This window comes from Berghia stephanieae, chromosome 3, assembly GCF_034508935.2.
Source record: "Berghia stephanieae isolate SIO BIC M18660-M18661 chromosome 3, UCSD_Bste_1.3, whole genome shotgun sequence".
Classification (NCBI taxonomy): Eukaryota; Metazoa; Mollusca; class Gastropoda; order Nudibranchia; family Aeolidiidae; genus Berghia; species Berghia stephanieae.
The window spans coordinates 63508543-63529818 of NC_088362.1; the positions used below are offsets into that span (position 1 = coordinate 63508543).

Sequence of the window (21276 nt, forward strand, 5' to 3'; positions counted from 1 at the left end):
ATGGAAGAACTGACACTGATAAGGCATCATACTCTCTTGACAAAAAACTGGCTCACCGGCCATCTAGCACCCATTTCATAAAACTTTACTCGTTATACTCAAACATTTTCCTGACCCCTTCGATAACAGAGCAACAGAGTGGTGATTGGGTGGGTGGCAATATTTGTTAAATAAGGTGGATAGTAGTTTGATATGGACTTGAATCCGATCTAAAGGGTAGCAAACAATTGCCACCTTCCAATATAATGTCACAGAAACCAGAATAAACGCCAGGGCCATGGGCTTAACTCACTCAATCCTAGATATTTTTGCTACTTTTCAAAATTGGAAGAAATCTATTAAAAATTAGCAATGTACATAGATAGTTTTATTCAACTATCATTAACACGCAAAAACTAAAAACACTAGCTTTGATACTGCGCCTATAATTTGTCTCAGAAAAATGTAATAAATAGGCATGGGGTAAAAGTAACCCAGGTAAACTACGGATATAGTCGTTGTTAGGGTTGAGTGATTTAATGGCTAAGAAGGACCTTTTTATAAATTATTTTGGGTCCTGGATGTAGCAGTAGCAGTCTAACAAGATTTTTGTTGTAACCACAAACTATCATAAGACATATTATGGCAAGGAGAAGAAGAAAAAAAACAAAAACCAACACATTTTTGGGTATTAAAAGACTGCTGGTTTATTTGATTACATGTGCTTGAATAACATATATAGAATACAATAATCACCAAGGAATATTGCACATTCCCGTACACAAGGTTAATGTCCATTAATATTAAACACATTATAAAATATTGCTTTTCTTAAGAGTAATAGTTGAAATATTTACAACATTAACAATGAAAAGACAATGGGGAAAAGGATCAAAATCACACCAGACCGGCCTATCATTCACCGACAAGTCACCAGTTTCTTCCATTGCGTCAACGGCTATCGGCAGTGGCATTTTGACTTTTTGAATAAAAATGATTAAGGCAGCTTAAAAACGTTTCAGACTTAAAATTCCTCTTCAGTCAACACAAAACAAAACAACAAAATCAGTAATGTGATACCTATATCAAATATAGAGAAAGAGTAAAGGGGGGGGGGGGGGGGGGGGGATAAACGGTGAACGTTGTTTATTCCGACCAAACTAGATTTGATCTCTACTCCGTCTTTCTGAATTTTACATATATACATTGGCTAAAGACTGGTTTTGAGCTTGAAACGTTTCTTATTGTTTTGTTCTATTGAAGCTGCTGTCGTTATTTTTACTCAATAACAACCCTTCCTTTACAAAATGTAACGCTTCAGATGTCTAAGAATTTACTGTAACTGTAGCAGGTATTCTACTTACTTCAAGAAGACTAACAAAAGTCCAAACATTGAAAGCAGAATATTATTGTTCACATCTGACACAAATCTTCTAACAAAACTGTAGTCTATAGTTTTCAAAAGAAATCAAAATTTCGAGAATAGTAACAACAAAAAAATGCAGTATTTCTGCCCTATGCCTATTATCTTAACATGCTATACAATTGATGTGTCATGTCACACACTTTGATCACATATATTTCCAATTCTTGCCAAAATAATATATATCATTTTCAACCAATTTCATCTAAAATTTGGTGAAGAAAAATCCAAATTTAGAGTTTAAAAATCTGACTTTGGCCAATTTTGGATTTTTAGACAATGCTTTTAATACTGATTAAATCTGAATGACTGGCAGAATCAAGGGCATTCACTCCATTCCCCATTGTGTGGATAGTTACTTATCCTTCATTTATTTCAACCAAAGCCGCTAAAAAAAAAAAATAATGCCCAGAATTTAATAACTTGTGCGTAAATATTTACAGAGATAATAACGATTTTGAAAATTTATGTGCAGAATTTATTTGACAGATTGAAAAAAAAATTTTTTTTATTTGTTTATGAAATTAAAAAAAAATGTCACTTACCTCCTCACAATTGGAATAATAAAAGTAGGTACATACTGATATGAGGTCAAATAAGTCTGAAATTTAGAAATGTTTTTATATTTTGCGTCAGATCTTTTTTCCATTATTGAGCTAAATGTTATCCACCAACATGAATGCACATCTTCTTCTCTGGTAGTGGTAGTCCGTCCGAGCCATTAGGCTCATAGAGCCGGAGTTTATCCCAGTTGCTTGCTACCCTTTGGGTAGGACGCTAGTCTATCCCAAACTACTTTCCACCAGATCTAATGGACCCAGCTACCCAATCACTGCTGGGTGGACAGAGGGGTCAGAAAAAAATCTTGACTGCACCCGGGATCGATCTCAGTCCCTTTGATTGTGAAGTGAGTGCTCTACCAACTGAGCTATCAGGACCCCCATGAATGTACTCAACGAGTACAAAGGATTTATAGACAACACTGCCCGTTACTGACAAAACACTTTTCCCCATTTGTTCTGGATTGATTTTTCCTTCAAATTTTGATCAATTAAAATGGTCCCCAATTTACCAATAATACTTTCTTCACAGAACTTTTGTTGCCGAGAATCCTCGCCTTCATGTTAAATATGCTTTTAACAAATTAAAAACATTGTAAAATTTGAACTATTTATAGTCTATTGGGTAGGACGCTAGTAGTAGGGGGTGAAGTGGCCGAGTGGTTAAGGCATTGCACTGTGGTCCCAGGTTTGAGCCCTGCTTCAGGCACTTTCATTTTTTTTCCTTGGGCAAGATTATTAACCCCCCAATTTGTTCACTTGGACAGCATGGGCGATTCCTGTTGACATCAGATATCCTGTTTGATGGATTATCTATATTCCTTCATGGAATGCCTCCAACCAGGGGGATAGGTTGCGCAATAAAAATGTGCATTATTATTATTATCTTATGATGGCGTGGCGGAAGGGTGTAATTTTTTTGTAGTCTATTGGAGCACATATTTGTGAAAAGATTTTTTTTACAGGCAACAGACTGAACTGTTACAAGTCTTATATCGACAGGCTTTCAGAGAGTTAGGTGATAAGGATGCAGGCCCTGTAAAACAAAGCAGCAAAAACACATAACCCCAGATTCAAAACCTCTTCATTGACTGCCTGCCAGTGAATGTATTAACCCTTAATAGAAAACATCCTAAAATGTAATTTTATCATTGATCTTCAGCAATTTTCTGTCAGAAGCTGTGTGTGTATGTGTGTGTGTGTGTCTCAGTTCAAACCTATGAGATAAATTACAAACTTTAAAAAATAGAAATGCTTAAAAAAGGAATTATTTCAAATTTTTTTTTATCGCAACGGCCATTAGTTCTATTTTGTATTGTGCAAACAAATTCTTTAAATTTTTGGAGCTTAATCTGTAACGCACCACTTAGCTCTGTAAATTGATGTTAGAGTTTTACAAACATTATTGATCGAGTTGACAAATTCCATTATGGTAAAATAGTCAAGAAGTATCTGTTAAGTGCTTGGAACAACATTTATAAAAAACGATTATTGCCATTTCGAGACCTCAAAAATTAAAAAAAATAAAAGTGCTAAGATAACCAAACAAAGAGATGTTTTGGCCGTAGATATCCTATTAAATCTTTACCCACTCCAACTATGTGGGTGATTACAGTGATGGGAGTTGTGCTGGTACAAATAAAGATGCCTAACAGGTAACTTGTGCTTTATAAAATGGAAATAAGTCTACATGTGACAGGACTGGATGATAAGTAAGGCATTGTGAAATGGGCTAGGCATGGTCAAATTTGGAAATGTGTCCTCTACAAATATACTTATTAATGTAAATCATTTGTATTTTTGTTCATAAAACTATGCGAACATGTAAATGTTGTTCAGTACAATTATAATCCAGAGGTTCTGATGGCTCAATGGTAGGACACTTGCATCACAACCAAAGGCATTGGAATCAATCACGGGTGTAATTGAGATTTTCAAAACTTCTCTATCCTCCTAGAACGGAGTAGGTAGCTAGGTTTATTAGATCTAAAGTACTTTGCAATAGACTGACGACATATCTAAAAGTTACAAACAATTGCTGATGACTGTTAAATGCTTAAAAAAACTGAAGTAACCCTGGCTCTGTTGATGTAATGGCTCTGACGGACGAACCCCAAAAATTCTTATTACTCATATCACAATCAGACGTCATTAGACAAGCTAGAGGAAGAGACAGAAGAAGCCATTGACAAATCTTCATCCGCCGTGCTCTTGGCAAAGTCTGTAGTGGAGCTGCAACTGATCGGGCTGGTGTGAGAGGAGGATGAGATGCCCAGGTGCCTTGAGAGGATGTTGTTGGTTGTCGGGTTGGCCGCTACAAGGGACAAACCTCGTTTCCGTTGTTTGCACGTGGGGCCATGGCGTGTCAAGGCAAATTTGTTTCGGAATGCCTTGCCACAATGACTACAGGGAAAGTTCCGTTCATTGGTGTGGATCTTCATGTGCTCTTTGAAGATTTTCTGCTTGTAGAAAACCTGAATATTTTCAATAGAGATTACAATGATAAGTTCATTAGTAAAGTATTTCTTCAAACTTGGACAAACCTGAATATTTTCAATAGAGATTAACAATGATAAATTCATTAGTAAAATATTTCTTCAAACTTGGACAAGAATGGAGTAAAACTAAAGATTACATCAGGTAATGTACGACTGTTTTTGAGAAGTCAATGGAGATAGATTCAGTTTAAAATCACATGTAGCAGCTTGCCTTGTACGATATTTAAATAAACCACATATACACAACAGCTCACAATGAGAATGGCCATCCCAACAAAACAAAACAAATTAAAAATGCCTCTCAAATCATTCTCTTGGTGACAAGTAGCAAAAAAAAAAAAATAAAAAAAAAAAAAAAAAAAAAAAAAAAAAAAAGATGAACACAAAAAAAATCCCTTAAAATAAAACAAAACAAAACGAAAAAAAAAAAGAAAATTTAAAAAAAATTTAAAAGCCACCCCCTTGACCCCCCCCCCCCCCCCCCCCCAAAAAAAAAAAAAAGACAAATCAATACCAAATGCCTCTAAAATAATTCTGTTGCCATCAATTTGCCACATTCTATCTGCTAGTTTTTCATGTTCTTACATACCCATTCGTTTGACGACCAGAAAGTAAAAAGAATATTAAAAAATGTGATCACAAATACCTTTCCACAATGTTGACATTCAATTCGATTTTGTTTGGTGTGTTGCAACTCGTGCTGTTTGCGTTCAAAAGCTCTGGTGAATCTGTTCCCACAGAATCGACATTGCTCATGTTTGACAGGCATATGTGAATTCATGTGCACCTGAAGATGGGCTTTCTGACGAAATGCTTTACTGCATATTTGGCATTTAAAGTTTCTTTCATCTGTAAAGCAGACAGCAAAAAACAGAATTTTCATTAAAAAAAGAAAAAAAAAACCCAATTTCATTACAATGTTAACAGTTCTTAAGATTTAAAAAAAATATGAATTAAACAATAATAATAATAATAATAATAATAATAATAATAATAATAATAATGAACAAAACAACAATTAACCATGAAGAAAAAAAAAATGCGCCACAAAACAAATGGAAAATTCTTGTTCAGTCAGCAACAAAAATAATTAAAATTAAGTTGGAAATAAAAACAATAAATTCAAATAAAATCCAGAATGACTGGAGGCAAGCAACATTTCTGCATAAACGATGACGTTATCAATCAAAGCAGAGCAACTTTCATATCCGACAATTATTCACCGTCTGTGACTATAGAAGTCCACAATGCACAATTGAAACAGTCGATTGAAATAAGTTGGGGTTTATCATGGACGCAAGTAGGTTAGACTAAAAATCCTGCAATCCATATCCAACCAACTCAAAGCGTTTTGAGCACGTTCAGTGGATAATGCGCTATATAGAAGCTCAATTTTTGGGGTTTTCTTTTTCATAAATCCTGAAACTTAATTTCAAATGGGACCTACTACAACAGTGTTGTGATGGGGTGATCTCAATGCCGGGAATAAATTAAAATCCATTTTAACACCCCCTTCCGATAAACTTCCGCCCATGCTTTATGAGTTAAGATTTGAAAAGGAAAGAGAAAACATTTCCCTACCTGAGTGAGACTTGATGTGTTTCCTCAGATTACTGCTGTCACCAAATCGTTTGTTGCACGTGTTACACACAAACTTCTTGATATTCATGTGGACGGCCAGGACGTGGGCATTGAGGTGGGATACCTGGGAGAACCGTTTGGAGCAGTGGCTGCACTTGTTGACCTGGGGTTTCGGGTGCTGAATACGAATGTGACTCCGAACCTGACAATGTTTTTTTTTAATGTTAAAAATTTATTATTTTAAGTTTAAGAAAAAAAAAAAAAAAAGAAGTAAAGCTGATAGAGATAAATGTTTCTTTGTAATTGTATCGATGGGGGTCCCGATAGCTCAGTTGGTAGAGCACTTGCTTCACACCCAAAGGGACTGAGATCGATCCGGGGTGCAGTCGAGATTTTTTCTGACCCCCTTGCCCCCCCTGTCCAGCCAGCACTGATTGGGTAGCTGGGTCTGTTGGAAAATACTTCCATCCCGAGTGAAATCAAGATTATTTTCTTACCCAACAGTGATTGGGTAACTGTGTCGGTCAGATCTGGCGGAAAGTACGTTGCGATAGACTAGCATCCAATCCAAAGGGTAGCAAGCAATTGCTATTATCATTTCACACTATAGAAACCAGGATAAATTCTGAAAATAGACGTCTACTTGCAAAAGGAGGGTAAGTCTCTCACCCATTTAAAAAAAAATAAAACAAAACAAAAAAAATAAGGACAGAATATCAAAATCAACCCCTAGCTTAATTTTCTAATCCTGATAGTTGATGTGACAACACCTTTGATGCCACATAATTAAAGATACAACACTGATTTGGTCACCAAAATAAGAAAAGATGATGTGTAAATTGACGAGTGAGCAAAATACCAACCTGTTTTCTGTCAGCAAAAACTTGTTTACACACGGGGCAATGAGGACACAATTGATGTTGGGCATTTTTGGGTTTGGACGAGATTCCTGAAAACAAAAACAAAAACAAAACAACTTCTGCTACGGTTTTGAATATTGAATGATTGTCTTATGAGTAAATTTAAAAAATAAAATGAAAAAAAAATATATCGCTTAAAATTTGTGGGATGATGTATGCTGACAATATTATTCTTGCATTTTCTGATCAGCTTTATCAGTCCGATGAACCAAACCAGGTGCTGAATATCAAATCTATTGACAAAATCATAAACAGGGTGTCTGGCAAAATATCAGACTGTAAAATCCTACCTTTATGAGAAAAATGCTACCTCGCAATTTAAGAACCAAATGTGGCTTGAATTCGCCCGAGTACGTAAAAAAATAAAAATACAACAGCGCACCCATTTGAGAATCATCATGATGACTTTCATCGAATCGCAACATATAAAAGTCAGCCTTTTTCATTACTACTACAAATACTAACAAGTTTAAGATGACAAAACGCTAGTCCAAATGTAGCTAAATAATCAGGTTTAGTTCCAGCACATTTGAATTGTTATGAGAAAACACTTTCCACAATGAGATCAAAACTTCAGAGCAGACAAAATAGACAGTGGTGGGAAGTGAAATCTGTACCATGTTTTTGTTTTTGTTTGGAAGGGTTTTACGGTGCTTGCAACACATTTAGGTCATATCAGCGCCAGTAAAAAGGAAGAAAATTGGATAATGGAAAAATTCTAGATGTATAATAAAAAAGGACTTGAGGAAAAAAGTTAAACAAAAGAGAAATGGTTTAGATAGGGAACAGATGTAGATTCCAAGAGCACATTATCAGTGTCCTTAGTTTGAGATCACCTAAATGTCTCACCCATACCCCAGCACACGACCCCACTAAGAGGAATACACTCAAATGCTTACATTATACATTCAAAATAACAAACATAATAATACATAACAGAGAGATGATTTACAAGGAAAAAAATATCATCTCCCAAAACAATAACTATGCATTTGACTGTTTCCCTCCCAGCTAAGCACTACGGCCAGGGCAAAACCAAGTAATCTCAATCCAAGACACAGTCAGAAAGCAAATTGGAAAACAGATATAGGGGGATAGAAGACACAGTAAGTGCCATCCTGCCCACTATGGGAGGCCAGGAATCCCACCCAGAAATCTGTACCTTCTGGGTACGAAAGAAAGACATTATTACTGAGCCACGCTGCCTCATTAACACTTTAGCTTTGATCTTTGTAGAGATACAATTACCCAGTGATACAAAGTGGACATTTCCATTTCCAGATCCTTCTATTTGTGAACAGCAGTGCCAAATATTTCTCAGCGTTCGTCTGTAGTTTAAGTGATTCATCGATGTTTATATTGTCTTCGCTATTTGGCTGAAAGGGTTTTGAGCCTAAAACATTCCGGGTTTGAAATTTTGTTCTACCTCAAAGCTGTTCTATTCATTTTTGTTTAACACAATTACCTAGCATGCGAGCGTAGTCTTTAGAGAACCAGTAACGTAGTTCCTGTCCTTCCTTCACATCTGCCTTGGTAACAAAATAGACTCGATTGCCGTGCTGGAAAGCTACAAGATTTTGCTCTGAAGAGACACAGGCTGGTTTGACAAACATGAGCCAGTTTGAGGAGTTCTCGTCACTCGTATCTATCACTTTAACATTGGATCCAACAAATGTCTGTTTGGTGAGATCGAGAGAGAAATTGAGATTTCAAAAAATTATATAATTTCAATTTTTAAGACAAAACTATATGAAAAACTATAGGAGGATTTCACATAGAGCAATATATCTCTCTGATTAAATAATGAAGTAAAATCCAAAAACAGACAGGTTAGAACTGGCAGAAATAACTTCTCAAAGGTTCAAAAAGTATGGGAAAATAATAACAGAGATGCCAATTCAGTGGGAAAAGAGTTACTGAACTTTGAAGTAAACACATTAGTCAACACTGAACGTCAGTGAGAAGACATCACATACTTACTTTTATATTTCCATCTGCCAGGTGATTGGGAAATCGACTGAGGTTTTTCAAAATACTGAATTCCGTAATATATACGAACAATCTGCAAACTTGCTGTTAACTTTGTTCATACTTTTCAACATTTTGAACAGCTATAGTTCTTTTAGTTTTGGTATCAGACCATTTTTTGGATTATCTGAAGAAAGTGATCAAAACAAAACTTTTCCATGCTTTCAAAATAATTTATAATTTAGTATTGACGTTATTATGTCTCGAATGTTACCACAAAGATGAGAAAGATAATTATGAGAAAAAAAATATCATTTCCTCCAGGAGACTATCCTATTGTAATTTATTTATAAATGCTGTAGAATAATACTCGAGTCTTTTACCTGCCACAAAGAGAAGCTGCGGGTGGAGCCAAGCTGGTCACATGACACAGGTGAGCCAATCAGAGGACCAAACTTTGTCCTGACTGCAATTGATTCTTTGGCAAACACGCCTGCGGATAACAGTAGAAATAACTTTTTAAAATGGGTGAAAGTTTTAAATTTATGTAACTATTTTTAGTCAAAGACAGAATAAGAAACAGAAAATTATGACCAAAACTGCCCCCCCCCCCCCCTCCCCCACCCCTTCCAAAAAAACCCCTAAAAACAAAAACAAACAAAAACCTTACCTCCCCCTCTCCCAAATTTTTTTTTCTAAATGGTACTCAGAGAAAAAACAAACTAATAATTATAAAAATAAAATAAACAAACACGTTTCTCGAGGCGCCAAAATTTCGACAAAAACAGTATAAACAAAAATCGACTAACCTGTTTTATTAGTATGACCTGCTACTTCTGACGGTCCTAGCTTCAAACATGGTGGTAATGTGAGGCGGGCATGGGACAGGATTGGGGTGTCTGATATGTCGTTACAGTCACAAGGGTGAAATTTACACTGGTTTTTATACATGATGTTACACTCCACACAAACTGTCAAAGATTATCATACAAAAACAATTACATTTGCTATATCAACTAAAATATATATATCGTAAGTAACTTTAGTTTCAATTTCAAATTATCAAAACTTATTAGTTTTGAAATATGCTTAAGAATCAAACATCAAATCTTTAAACAGGGTCCTAATAAATTGCGGTTGAAAGTTCAACTGAAACAAAAATTAGTTTTGTCTCTCTCCTGAATAAAAGGCAAATTTATTCCAGTCAGACGAGTGGCAACACATCTTGGTTTCTGGCATATTAATAAATGTATGGATTATTTCCCCTTGAATCTCTCTTTGGGCCTATTATTCTATTGTAGTTTAAGCTCATTTAAATAATAAAATAAATAATAAATAAAATTCCCTTTATTCATTCCATAGGGAAAATTTTTCTCTAGGGTCTATTCCAAGGGAAGACTGGAATAACCCAAGCGTCAGCCGCAGTGCAGCGCTGCAAATTAAGCTAGAGCGAGGTGACTCGCTCAAGGCCACACAGCGCAGTGGCGAGTGATTGAACTTGGTACCTTTTGGGTACGAAGCAAAGACCGTACCGCTGAGCCACACTGCCCCCAATTCTTGCATCAATTGAAATTTAAAACAAAGTTTACATCTCTATTTAGCTCCATGGATGCAAAAAAAAAAAAAAAAAATCAAAAATGGATTTAAAAAATCCATTCAACGAGTTTTGGACTTCCATTCTCCAATTTTTTTATTATCATTTTAAAGCTAATGAAACCCGAAACAACTCCAGCTCTGAGGACCTATAAGACTCTATTCAAACTACATTCAGTATTTTATTTATTTTTCTTCTGACCACTTTGATCTGCTGAGACGCTTTCAAGACAAATTGCAACTAAAACACTTACATTTCCCCGACTCAGGACAAGGCTCTCCCAGCTGTGCCCTACTTTCAGACTGGCCGCCTCTCAGGTACGTATCATAAGCTGGAGGAGTGACAGGATGTGAAATTAATCAATCACTAAATATCAAATTATCCCAATCAAAAACGAATTCATATTCACTCACTGAATCCTAAATATTTTTGCTTCTTTTCAAAATTGGGAGAAAATGTCTTAAAGATGAGCATGTCATAGATATTCTTATTCAACTATTAACATGCAAAAATTGAAAACATTAGCTTTGATACTAGGCCTTTAATTTGTCTCAGAAAAATGTTATAAATAGGCACGGGACAAGGACATCTATACCAGAGTTAAAAGTAACACGGGGAAAATACGGATATAATCGGTGTTAGGGTTGAATGAGTTAATAAACCCATTATCTGTGTAGCTTTGATTGAATATAAAAACTCGACAAAACTAAAAATCAATATTTATGAATCATTTCTACCATCCTTTAATGAAGTTGACAATCAATACAAAACTTTCTTAATCACTTTGACTCAACAGACTATAACTTGTAAATTGGCCGTAGAATCTTTAGAATATAAACATTCTTTACCAGGAGTATGTTGATTTATATCGATACTTAATGAAAACAAAACACCATGCAAGAAGATTCAATTGTCTTCATAATATTCTTGTTTGTGTTTCATATACAGAAAAATAAGTTTTTCATTCAAGTGAAATTGGTTTTTAAATCAATCAAAATATCGAAATTATATAAGGAAATTTTTTTAAAAAGAAGAAAAACAAGAAAGACGCTAAAATATTCGTTTTTGCTTTACCGTAATAGTATACTTCGTCATTTATTTATTATTACTCATTAAGATGCAAAATGATTTATAAGCCCCTTGCAGTCTTATCAAATATTATTGCTGTGCACATTTTAAGTATCAAAATAAAGAAATAAAACCCTTCAGTTCCTTCATTTTTCTTTCGTAATGAGAAATCTTGTAAAGTCCACTTTTACAGAAGTTTTTGTTTGAGAAATCTACAAACCTGACAGACTTTGGAAGGATCCATTATACATTTCCATGGCCCCAGGGTCAGGGGTCACAGCGGGGTCAGCTACACTGGGTGGAGAGAAGGATGCACTAGGAAGGACCAGCTGCTTTTCCCCTACAGTCGTGGCATTGTCTTGTGGACGGTAGTGGTACTCCATTTCAATGTCTGGCATAAAGGGAAAAAACCAAAAGTATTAATCGATCATCAACAGTTGAATATCATCAGTATAAAATAAATATAAGGAAGACAAACTTTGGATTTTTACATTGATAGTAATACTTTGATTTACTGAGAAGAAGAAGAAGAAGAAGAAGAAGAAGAAGAAGAAGAAGAAGAAGAAGAAGAAGAAGAAGAAGAAGAAGAAGAAGAAGAAGAAGAAGAAGAAGAAGAAGAAGAAGAAGAAGAAGAAGAAGAAGAAGAAGAAGAAGAAGAAGAAGAAGAAGAAGAAGAAGAAGAAGAAGAAGAAGAAGAAGAAGAAGAAGAAGAAGAAGAAGAAGAAAAACAGAGAGTATACTAATACTAACCTGAAGCAGCGTTTTTGAAAGCTGGTATCTGAGAACAGTTGAGTGTAAGGTTGTTTGACTCCATCAATGGTGCCTCTGAGCCTACTGGACATTGCTGGGAAAACATTGGAATGTTTGAAGAAGCAGAGTTAGTGTAAAAGTGGTTGGAGAAAGGCTCGTTGATGTATCCACCGAGGTTGTTGGTTTGATGGTCGGAAAACGTTACGACCGAGGCATCAGATCCAGTTTGGTTGACAGATTCTCTGGAAAATTGATGATTTTGTTGCATGCTGAAATCAAATGGATGATCTTGGAGTTGCTTGTTGTTGCCTTGAATGTCGCACTGATTGGACATCAGACCTGCTTGGATGTCCGAGCAATGAGAAGATTGTAAACATTCTTGATGAGACTGCAGTTGGTTTTCGTGGTTTTCTATACCCGACAATGGATATCCCATCTCGTGAGAGGAGTCATGAAGGTTGTTCATATCGTACAGGTGAAGATTGCTGGGATGAGATTCTGATGTTGATGATTGGTGGAAGAAAAGTTCATTTTGTTCCATATTTGAAGTGAATTCGGATGACTGGGTGAGTTTTCCACCTGGTTGAATGTGAGATGGGTGAAGAGACATCTGTTCTTTTGTGCTGGTTGTCTCTGTGTCAAATGGCGTGTGAATATCAGACAAAGAACTGGGCATTATAAAATTTGAATTTGTAGAATTTTGGGAATCGATAAATACGGGATTCTGTGAGCTGTCATAAACAGAATTTGCAGAGGTTATGAAAGTGGCTTGTGATGTTGAAGAAGAATTGATATCAAATGAACAATTTTCTATTCTTTGGGTTTCATAAGAGGGGTTGCTGTTATACATCAATGGCTCAGAGCTATTCAAGTTGCTAAAAGTTTCATGACATGTTTCCTGTGATAAGTTTTCAGACAATGATATTCTCTGATGGAAACTGGCTGGACCGAACTGGGAGTTGGATTCTGACACACTACACAGCAAATTGTTTGATGCGACTTCTCCGGGTGGTATGAACGAATCTTGTGCCCGTTGTTCAAAATGACAATTTTGTATCGGTTGATTGATTGAGTCAAAGGGAGGTAAACCGGGTGTTTCTGATAAAAAAGGTGATGGATTTTTTGTGACTGTATTCATGATAAGATGCCGAATAATTTCAGCATCGCGACACTTCTCTTGAACAGGATTGATGGGAGCAGAAAAATTATCAAACAGCACACATTGCTGTTGTGGTAATTGATGGTGTTGGCTGCTGTCAAATGATTGTGTCAATTCATGATGGGGCTCTGCAATGGTTTGTTGACTTTGTGTTGAGGCGGTGTTGGCATCTGAACTCGACACCTTGCTAGAATCCAGATTGACAGTAATCGTGATTGGTAAACAACACGAGTTGCAATGGCTACTATGAGTTGAACTTTCAGGCGTGTGCTCTAAATTGGATGGTGTCTCTGACACACTGGCATTGAATTGACCCATATTATAGTCGGGGGTGGAAAATGTCATTGTGGAATTATTCCCTTGATGCCACGATGTGGAAAACAAAGTAAAGTTTTGGGAAGATACAGCTGGATTTGAAAATGACGGCATCTGATCACTCAGAGCACTGTTTATTTCTTTCCTGTTGGATGGAAGGTAGTTGGATGCAATAAGATCTAGAGCATTTTGTTGTGGAGCGATTTCAAAAGACCCAGTATTATCTGGTAGAGGATGAGACGTTGCAGTGTACAAAATATCACTAGAGGCGTTTTTTGAAGAATTGACCAAACTTTCCTGAAGATTTGAAGTTATGATTTTATCTGAATGCAATTCTTTACTTGTTGAAACTGACGACTCTAAAGACTGGTTCGCACCTTGAAAGTGAATTTCATTCTCCTGAGATGACGGGACTGACAAAAGATCTTGATGATTAGTGAGGAGTGGAGTTGGTACTCTGTTTAATAAATTGATAAGCATAGTGTTAGGTGTCATGGGTGGGTGCAATGGGGTGTGTGGTTCTGCTGGGTGAGAGGAATTGATAGACAGTGGAGACTTAGGGCTGTTGACATTGGTGGGGTGTGATGACGTGTTGACATTACTGTGGTGAACGGATGACATGGAAGTTGATGGAGGCGGGCCGGGGCATTCGCTTAATCGTTGAAGGTTCATGGCAGCTTCAATGTCGGATGAATTGTGGATGTGAATGTCATTAATTTGATCGTGGTGGGAGTACAGAGCATGGGGCGTGTTTAAACTTTGTTCATAAATAGTTTGATTGTCAGGTTGAGATTGTTGGGAATTGTTCTCGAGTTGCTGATGTTGTCGCAAAAGACTGGAAATGCCAAGAGGGCTTTCTGGAACAGGAAAACGAACATCTGAGCTTTCACTGTGACTCGTTGCTATTTGATCTTCTTTGTCCATCCTCCCAGCATTTGTTGATTCTGGTGCAGACATTACCACTTCTTTACAGGAAGAAAATGGTGGGGAATACAAGGGTTGATATTCCAGCCCATACCTTGACTGATGTTGGCGAACTATTTCGTTTAATGATAAAGGGCTAGTGATGTTTGATTCCAAATTAGCATTCATTTCTACAGATGTGAACTTGTTTTGCAATGCAACTACTTCGGTAGCTTGCTTTGATGGACTAACAGATGCACCTTTATCAGGTGATGGTAGAGGTTTATCTATATCCTCCAAATCTTTGCTTGGCGTGGCAGAATTCGAAGCCTCTGTAAGCGAATCATTTGTCTCTATAATTAAAGCATTTGAACTGCAAGATGAATCTCCACTTGTTGAGGTTTCACCATCATCACTGTCACCTTCCTCTACAATGTCTGATTCAACATCACTCATTGCTTCGGTTGAGTTGTTTTCTTCCAGCTTATCATCCTTCCTTTCAACTATATCCATTGCTTTCATCTCATCTACATCGGAGCTATCTTTTTTAACAGTGGAATCAGGTGAAGAATTAACATTTGAAAAGCGGACGTCACTGGCATCCGATAACTCAGAGTTGGATTTAATGTTGGATGTTGATAAAATTGGCATTGTGAATTGGTCTTGAGAAGGATCCATAGTATGTGGACAGCCAGTCAAATCCTGTTTATTTAAAGCCATTGATTTCTGTTGAGCTTCAACTGGTACTGACCTGGGTGTACTGATGATAAAATATCCCTCCTTGGTCCCCATTTTCCTGAGAAGTGACTGCAGTTGAGTGATTCCAGCGGGTGAGATGACTAATTTTCGACCATTTGTGTTGATCGATTGCAAAGATTCACCAAGTTGTTTTCCATTGGCGTCTGTTGATATTGCACTGCGGACATTTGAGGAAAGCATTGATGAAGGTGTATCATTACAGACTGGTATTGTTGTAGTTGGTGGCCTGGTATTGCTAGAAGAGTCTTGACGAGACAGGGTGGTTGGTAATGAAATGCTTCCCCCACCCACATCTTTCTCTTCTTTAGAAGTGAGACTAATTGAGCTTGGCGTAGTTGCTTTACGACTGGGACAAAAATGACTTACTGGTGTCGTTGAAGTAGCTGATGCAAGATTAAAACCAGGTGGTAATGGATAAACAGTTAGACGAACTGCACCTGAAACCAGAAGAATCAATTTTGTGAGGGACAACAAACTTCTTTTTTTAAATCTCAAGAAAATTCTTTTAAAAAAACAAACAAAAGAACTCCTCATAATTTGAGAGTATTGATTAATGAAATAAAAACCACTAAACAGTCAAAGGATTAATCCCCTAAGGATATATCCTCCTCTTTACTGATATATCTGATTCTAGACATGTATCATAAAATGTACATTAACCCTAGAGAATAAACTCATAAAAACGACCATGAATGATTTTACCCTTAACATTTTGGTTCAACATAAGAAAATATCAATGTATAGATAGGAAAAATGGAAAACATTAAGCAAAAAAAAGTCGGTTCACATTTTAGACACAAGTAATTAATAATAGAAAAGAAAAAAAAAATACATGAAAGTAACATTGGGTTAATAAATAACTTATTGTAAACAAACCTTTGTTGTCTGGCAATCTTGGTAGAAAAGGATCTTTTACAACAGTCAACGGCATTCTGGGATTGGTTGAACCAGGTGAAGGTGGCAACATTGAAAGTGCTGGTTGTGATGATTTGCTTCTGTTTGAAGTCAATCCAGATGACGAGACATGGTGCAGACTCGAAACACAATAGGTGGCGCCACTGTGGGAGTTGCTAAGTACCGGTTGTTGGAAGGATGGCAATGCCGCAGACGATGCTGATTGCACAATATTGACCGAGTCCACGGCTGGGGCTTTGGTTACATTCATATGGCTGTGAGAGGAAGTTGACAGGGTCAAGGTTTGGCAAGAAGGATTAGCTATAATGGTAGAAGTCTGATGTCCACTTGAAACAATAGATGGAACCGTTATGGATGTTAGTATGGGTTGTTTAGAGTTGGAAGATTTTGGAACAGAGTGAGTTGACAATCCAGTACCCTCTGGTCCTGTGTTTGTGTCATTTCCAATATCCAGCTCTGACCTTGGAGCTGGACTTTTGATGTCTGGTTGTGACTGTGATTTGGGAGCTGTAGTTGTTACGATGACCTGTGGCTGGGTTGTGCTTTGCATGACAGGTATTGAATTGACCGTTGAGGGCAAGAGGACAAGACCAGCATTACTTTTACTGATGTTAACTATGGACTGATTGGATGGAATTTTGGCCGACGAGGTTGACAGGCTTACATTATTATTGGATGACGTAACGATAAAAACAGGACGAACTTGAGCCATTGAACTCATCGCTGTAGACATTAGCAAATTCGGACGAATACTGACATATCTAGGGGTGTTTTTGGTCAAAGCCGATGATAACGATTTCACTGGAAATGGTGTAATGAAACAATTCGGTTTTTCAACTGGGGAAATGACTTGGTGTGTGAGAGAGGAAAGATTGATGGGATGTGGTAAAGAAATGATGGGTGTTGCCTTGGTGGTGACAGGGGCTATCCTCTCGCTATTCGTAACACCTTGTCTTGTTGTAGAAGTTAAACTATGAGAACCAGTGATACATTTGGGTGATACAATTGGTGATGTGACCACTTGGCTTGGACCAGTCGACGTGACATGCACAGTTAAATTGGAAGAAAGTGATGGTTTATTAAGAACAGTAAACTGAGATAATAATGTTGCACCATTTGCAGCCTTTGGTCTCTCTTTGTTTTGGACCATTTGACTAAATACTTGATTTGAGGAAAGACTAGATAAAACTGGACTGGAGCTCCCAATGTTTGAAACACTGAGATTATTTGAATTCAAAGTTGTTGGAGTTAGTCGTAGAATTTGAAGGGTGTTTGTAGGCGATGATGCAGCATGACTATACGACACAGGAAATGGAACTCGAAAAACTGAATCTGATTTTGTGATGGGAAATAGTTGAGGACTTTTAGATTTGCTTTCAATTTGTGTTGTAGCAACAGCTACCGTTTCTTGGTTGGGGGAAGATGACTCGGAAACAACTATCATTTTCTGTGCTCGTTCATCGACGTGTAATTTCTGTACAGGGATATCACAGGAAATCTGGGGAGATAAAACTCGAGGGGGTGACTTTAAAATTGTAGATAGCAATGAACTGGATTCACCTGATGTCTTTGGAAAATTTTGTGGAAGTTGAGGTGAATGTATCAGAGTAATTGGTCTTATAGCGTGTGTGGCATTGATTCTATTTGCTTGTATATTTGAGGCAGCATTGCTGGAAGGGTGACTAATTTTGACAACTTGTGGATTCAACAAGACCTGAGCACCAACACTCCTGATTCCATTTGGAATCAAAGGAGGAGATAATTTGTAATTCTTACGACTAGAAAATTTCTTTCCAAGCGATGTAGCTGGACGCTCTTCTGACAGTTTCTTTTTCGTACTGATCTTCCTTGCCCGTCCATAGAATGAAGTTGATGGGGTGATCTCTTCTCTGCAAATGTTAGACTTGGGTATTCCTGACAGTGGTTTGGACAAGGCAGGCATTTCCTTAGAAGAATCATTATCAAAAGCAGTTTTCTTGTCCCTTGATTCTCCTGGAAATAATTGAAAAAAAAAAAGGATAATAATGTTATGAATATGAAATCAATAATTAAAATATGATTATTTCTTTATCCATAGAAGACTAGCAATGCCTTTTGCGTAAATGCAAATAATTTAATTCATAATTGCCATTTAAACTTCTGAACTTCTTTCATTAAATCTTTTATTGTCATTCTATCTTTTTTGAAATACAACTTAATAATTATAATACAACTACCTAGTGAAAGCAACAAAATTTTAAAATACAAATTTAAAAAAAAATTATTTGTGTTAACAATGGCATCATAAAAGTACAACACGATCTGAGATTACAAAACAACCAACCCTCAGTCTTGCTAATTGTATCCATGTTTGCTGAGTGAATTTTCTTTTCTATTCCATGGAGCTCAAGGCCAGAATTATTTTCAGCTTTACAAACTTAAAACCAATAGCAGATTTTTCTAAAGATAAAATGAATGTGAGATCAAACTACTTTGATATTTGATATTTCAGTCACCTCAAAATGAGAGAGGATATTTTGCATCACATTGACTCACCATGTTCGGAGAGATCTTCGCCAACACCACTCAGAGCAGATAATGTCCCAGCTGCAGCAAGGTTCACAGCTTTAGTCAGCTGCTCCGCACTTATGGCAGGAAAACTGTCACACATGATTTACAGGAGTCGGTGGTTCATACTTCATGACAATGGAGCATCTAGTGGAGAATAACGTAAAGCTAAAGCTTTAAGAAACAACTAATTAAATAAAAGTTTCAGGAATCATCGAGGAAAAACAATAAAATGAAAGAATTGGAAATTTTGATGCACGAGAAAAGTTTTCATTTGGATGATTGCTATTCAAATATCCCTGACTGCATTTACAATTCAGTCAGCTAAGCCAACAAGTCATTGAAAAGAAGCAATAAATTTGGAGCATTTAAATTTAAATTCATAACAGAAGAAAAGTATATACATAAATTTAAATCTTAAAATTATCGTTTCTTTTTGAAGAGTCACATTTTATTAAGTGGTAAAGTGCATGACATTGTAATTATTATACTTCAGTATCATTTATTTAATATATAAAAAAAGAAGAGACAATTGCTAAAATAAAATTGAAACCAAGCAATAGGTTGCTAATACTAAAAGTAAGAGGAGTTTAGTAGTTGTTTGTGCAGCCATCAACAAACTATTATTGTAGCAATATTTCATTTTCACATTATCTTTGCATTATCCTTTGCCAAAAATTGAATCAATCGGACAGAACTTCAATGATCTGTGCACAAATTCAATAGTAGTCTGTAGTAGTAACTAGTAGAGTCTCTAGTAACAGCCACTGGCCACAGTAACGAAATGACATAAAAACGGGTATAAATATGCGCGTCTCCAGTACTACGTACTACTGTTAATTCACATGTTCACATCATTATCATATCCTTTGCATCGCCGGTCTCTCTCGACCCACAATCACAACTCTTGTGTTCTGTCTCTCCTGGATGATGAGACAAAGGATAATATAAACATGCAATTTTCAGTGACTTTGTAATCAATGATAAAATAATATAAACGAGACAAACTCTTCTCTCGGATACTTACCAGACATGGGCACCGAAATGCCATTACAACATTGGGCAGAGCTGTTCTCGATCAACATTGCTCCCATAGAGAGTCTCTAAGATACCCATGGAGCCCGTCCCAAAACAAACCATTTACATTGATTGTTTACGCCAAGAGTTGTCTTTCTTTACATTATGCAGACAAATAAAAATATCGAGATCTATGTGTGTGACATTACGAAACGAAATTATCGTTAGTACCAGCAGAGTAGATAATATTCTACGCTCTCTAGTACCAGCAAAGAAGAGGATGATGGTTAATGGTACCTGTTTTTTTTGCAGGAGTAACATGTGCGGTTATGTGGTCATGTGGTGTGACACTCGATTTCGGATCGGAAGGTCCTGGGTTCGAGCCCCTCTCGGCGCTAGACGAGTCCTTGGAAAAGGCTCTTTACTCATATTTATTTCTCACCGTACTCAGGTGCAAAATGAGTACCTGGCCATTAAGATCGTTGTCTATGTCCGAAAAAAATAAATGGCAATATCGCCAACAGTCGTCATGTCACGTCCTACAATTAACTTTTGCTGTTGGCCAGGAACCCCCCTGTAAAGCGCTGTGAGCGCAGTTAGTGGATTATGCGCTACATAAACGCTCAAAGTAATTTTACAGGTTTCTGGTTAGTTGACGGTAAGGGTTGTATTGTAGGGGGATAGTGGGACGAGTGGATATGGCATTGAACTCTAATCGAAGGGACCCAGGTTCGAGGCCCGCTTGCAGGCATATCCTTCCTTCCCTTTTTTGTGCAAGATTCTTAGCCCCTGCTGTTCACTATGCGACGCTGCAATGCGGCTGACGCATGCCTTATCCCGACCATTGAGGAACATTTCTTAAGAAGATGAATAAATGGAATCTTTTTATTTGTATATTAAATTCTACATGTTACTTGTTGCTGTTGGTCAGGGACCCTTTGTAAAACGCTTTGAGCACGTATAGTGGATATTGCGCTATATAGATTTATTAATCCCGACATAATACTGCTTTGAGGAGAGGAGTCACATTCGTAATGATAGTCGTACGTTATATCATGCAAACCCATATGTAGGGCCCCGCTAGCTCAGTTGGTAGAGCACTCGCTTCACACGAAAAGGGATTGAGCTCGATCAAAAAATGACGTCATAAGACAAGTCTTTGGCCACGAAAGAAAACAAAATCGTGAATTGTATTCAATAGTTCAACCAATGGGATCACTTGTTTCATAACGATGGCCACGGCTGATATCTTTGGGCTGATTGGTTTGGGAAACAGGCATGCACGGAAGTTGGCTACAGTCCAAAATCATCAAACAGTTA

The 21276-nt window shown here is 36.9% G+C and overlaps 1 protein-coding gene across 1 annotated transcript; it reads right to left on the minus strand.

Moving 5' to 3' along the window:
* Window positions 1-660: 660 nt before the first annotated feature.
* LOC144968181 (uncharacterized) lies at window positions 661-20105 on the minus strand. Its single transcript, XM_078906272.1, has 13 exons — window positions 19967-20105; window positions 18928-19086; window positions 16354-18384; window positions 12342-15914; window positions 11812-11982; window positions 10777-10854; window positions 9739-9900; window positions 9313-9422; window positions 8427-8637; window positions 6905-6990; window positions 6042-6243; window positions 5107-5309; window positions 661-4436 (listed from the first exon to the last, which is right to left on the minus strand). Exons 2-13 carry the CDS (start codon window positions 19040-19042, stop codon window positions 4104-4106), a joined length of 7275 nt encoding a protein of 2424 aa, XP_078762398.1. The 5' UTR covers window positions 19043-19086; window positions 19967-20105; the 3' UTR covers window positions 661-4103.
* Window positions 20106-21276: the final 1171 nt, after the last annotated feature.

Coding starts and splice junctions, on each gene's coding strand:
- LOC144968181 (XM_078906272.1), bottom strand. CDS start 19,042: ATGTGTGACAGTTTTCCTGCCATAAGTGCGGAGCAGCTGACTAAAGCT. Junction 15,915..16,353: donor AAGATTGCCAGACAACAAAG/GTTTGTTTACAA, acceptor TTCTGGTTTCAG/GTGCAGTTCGTCTAACTGTT. Junction 10,855..11,811: donor ATCCTTCCAAAGTCTGTCAG/GTTTGTAGATTT, acceptor TCACTCCTCCAG/CTTATGATACGTACCTGAGA.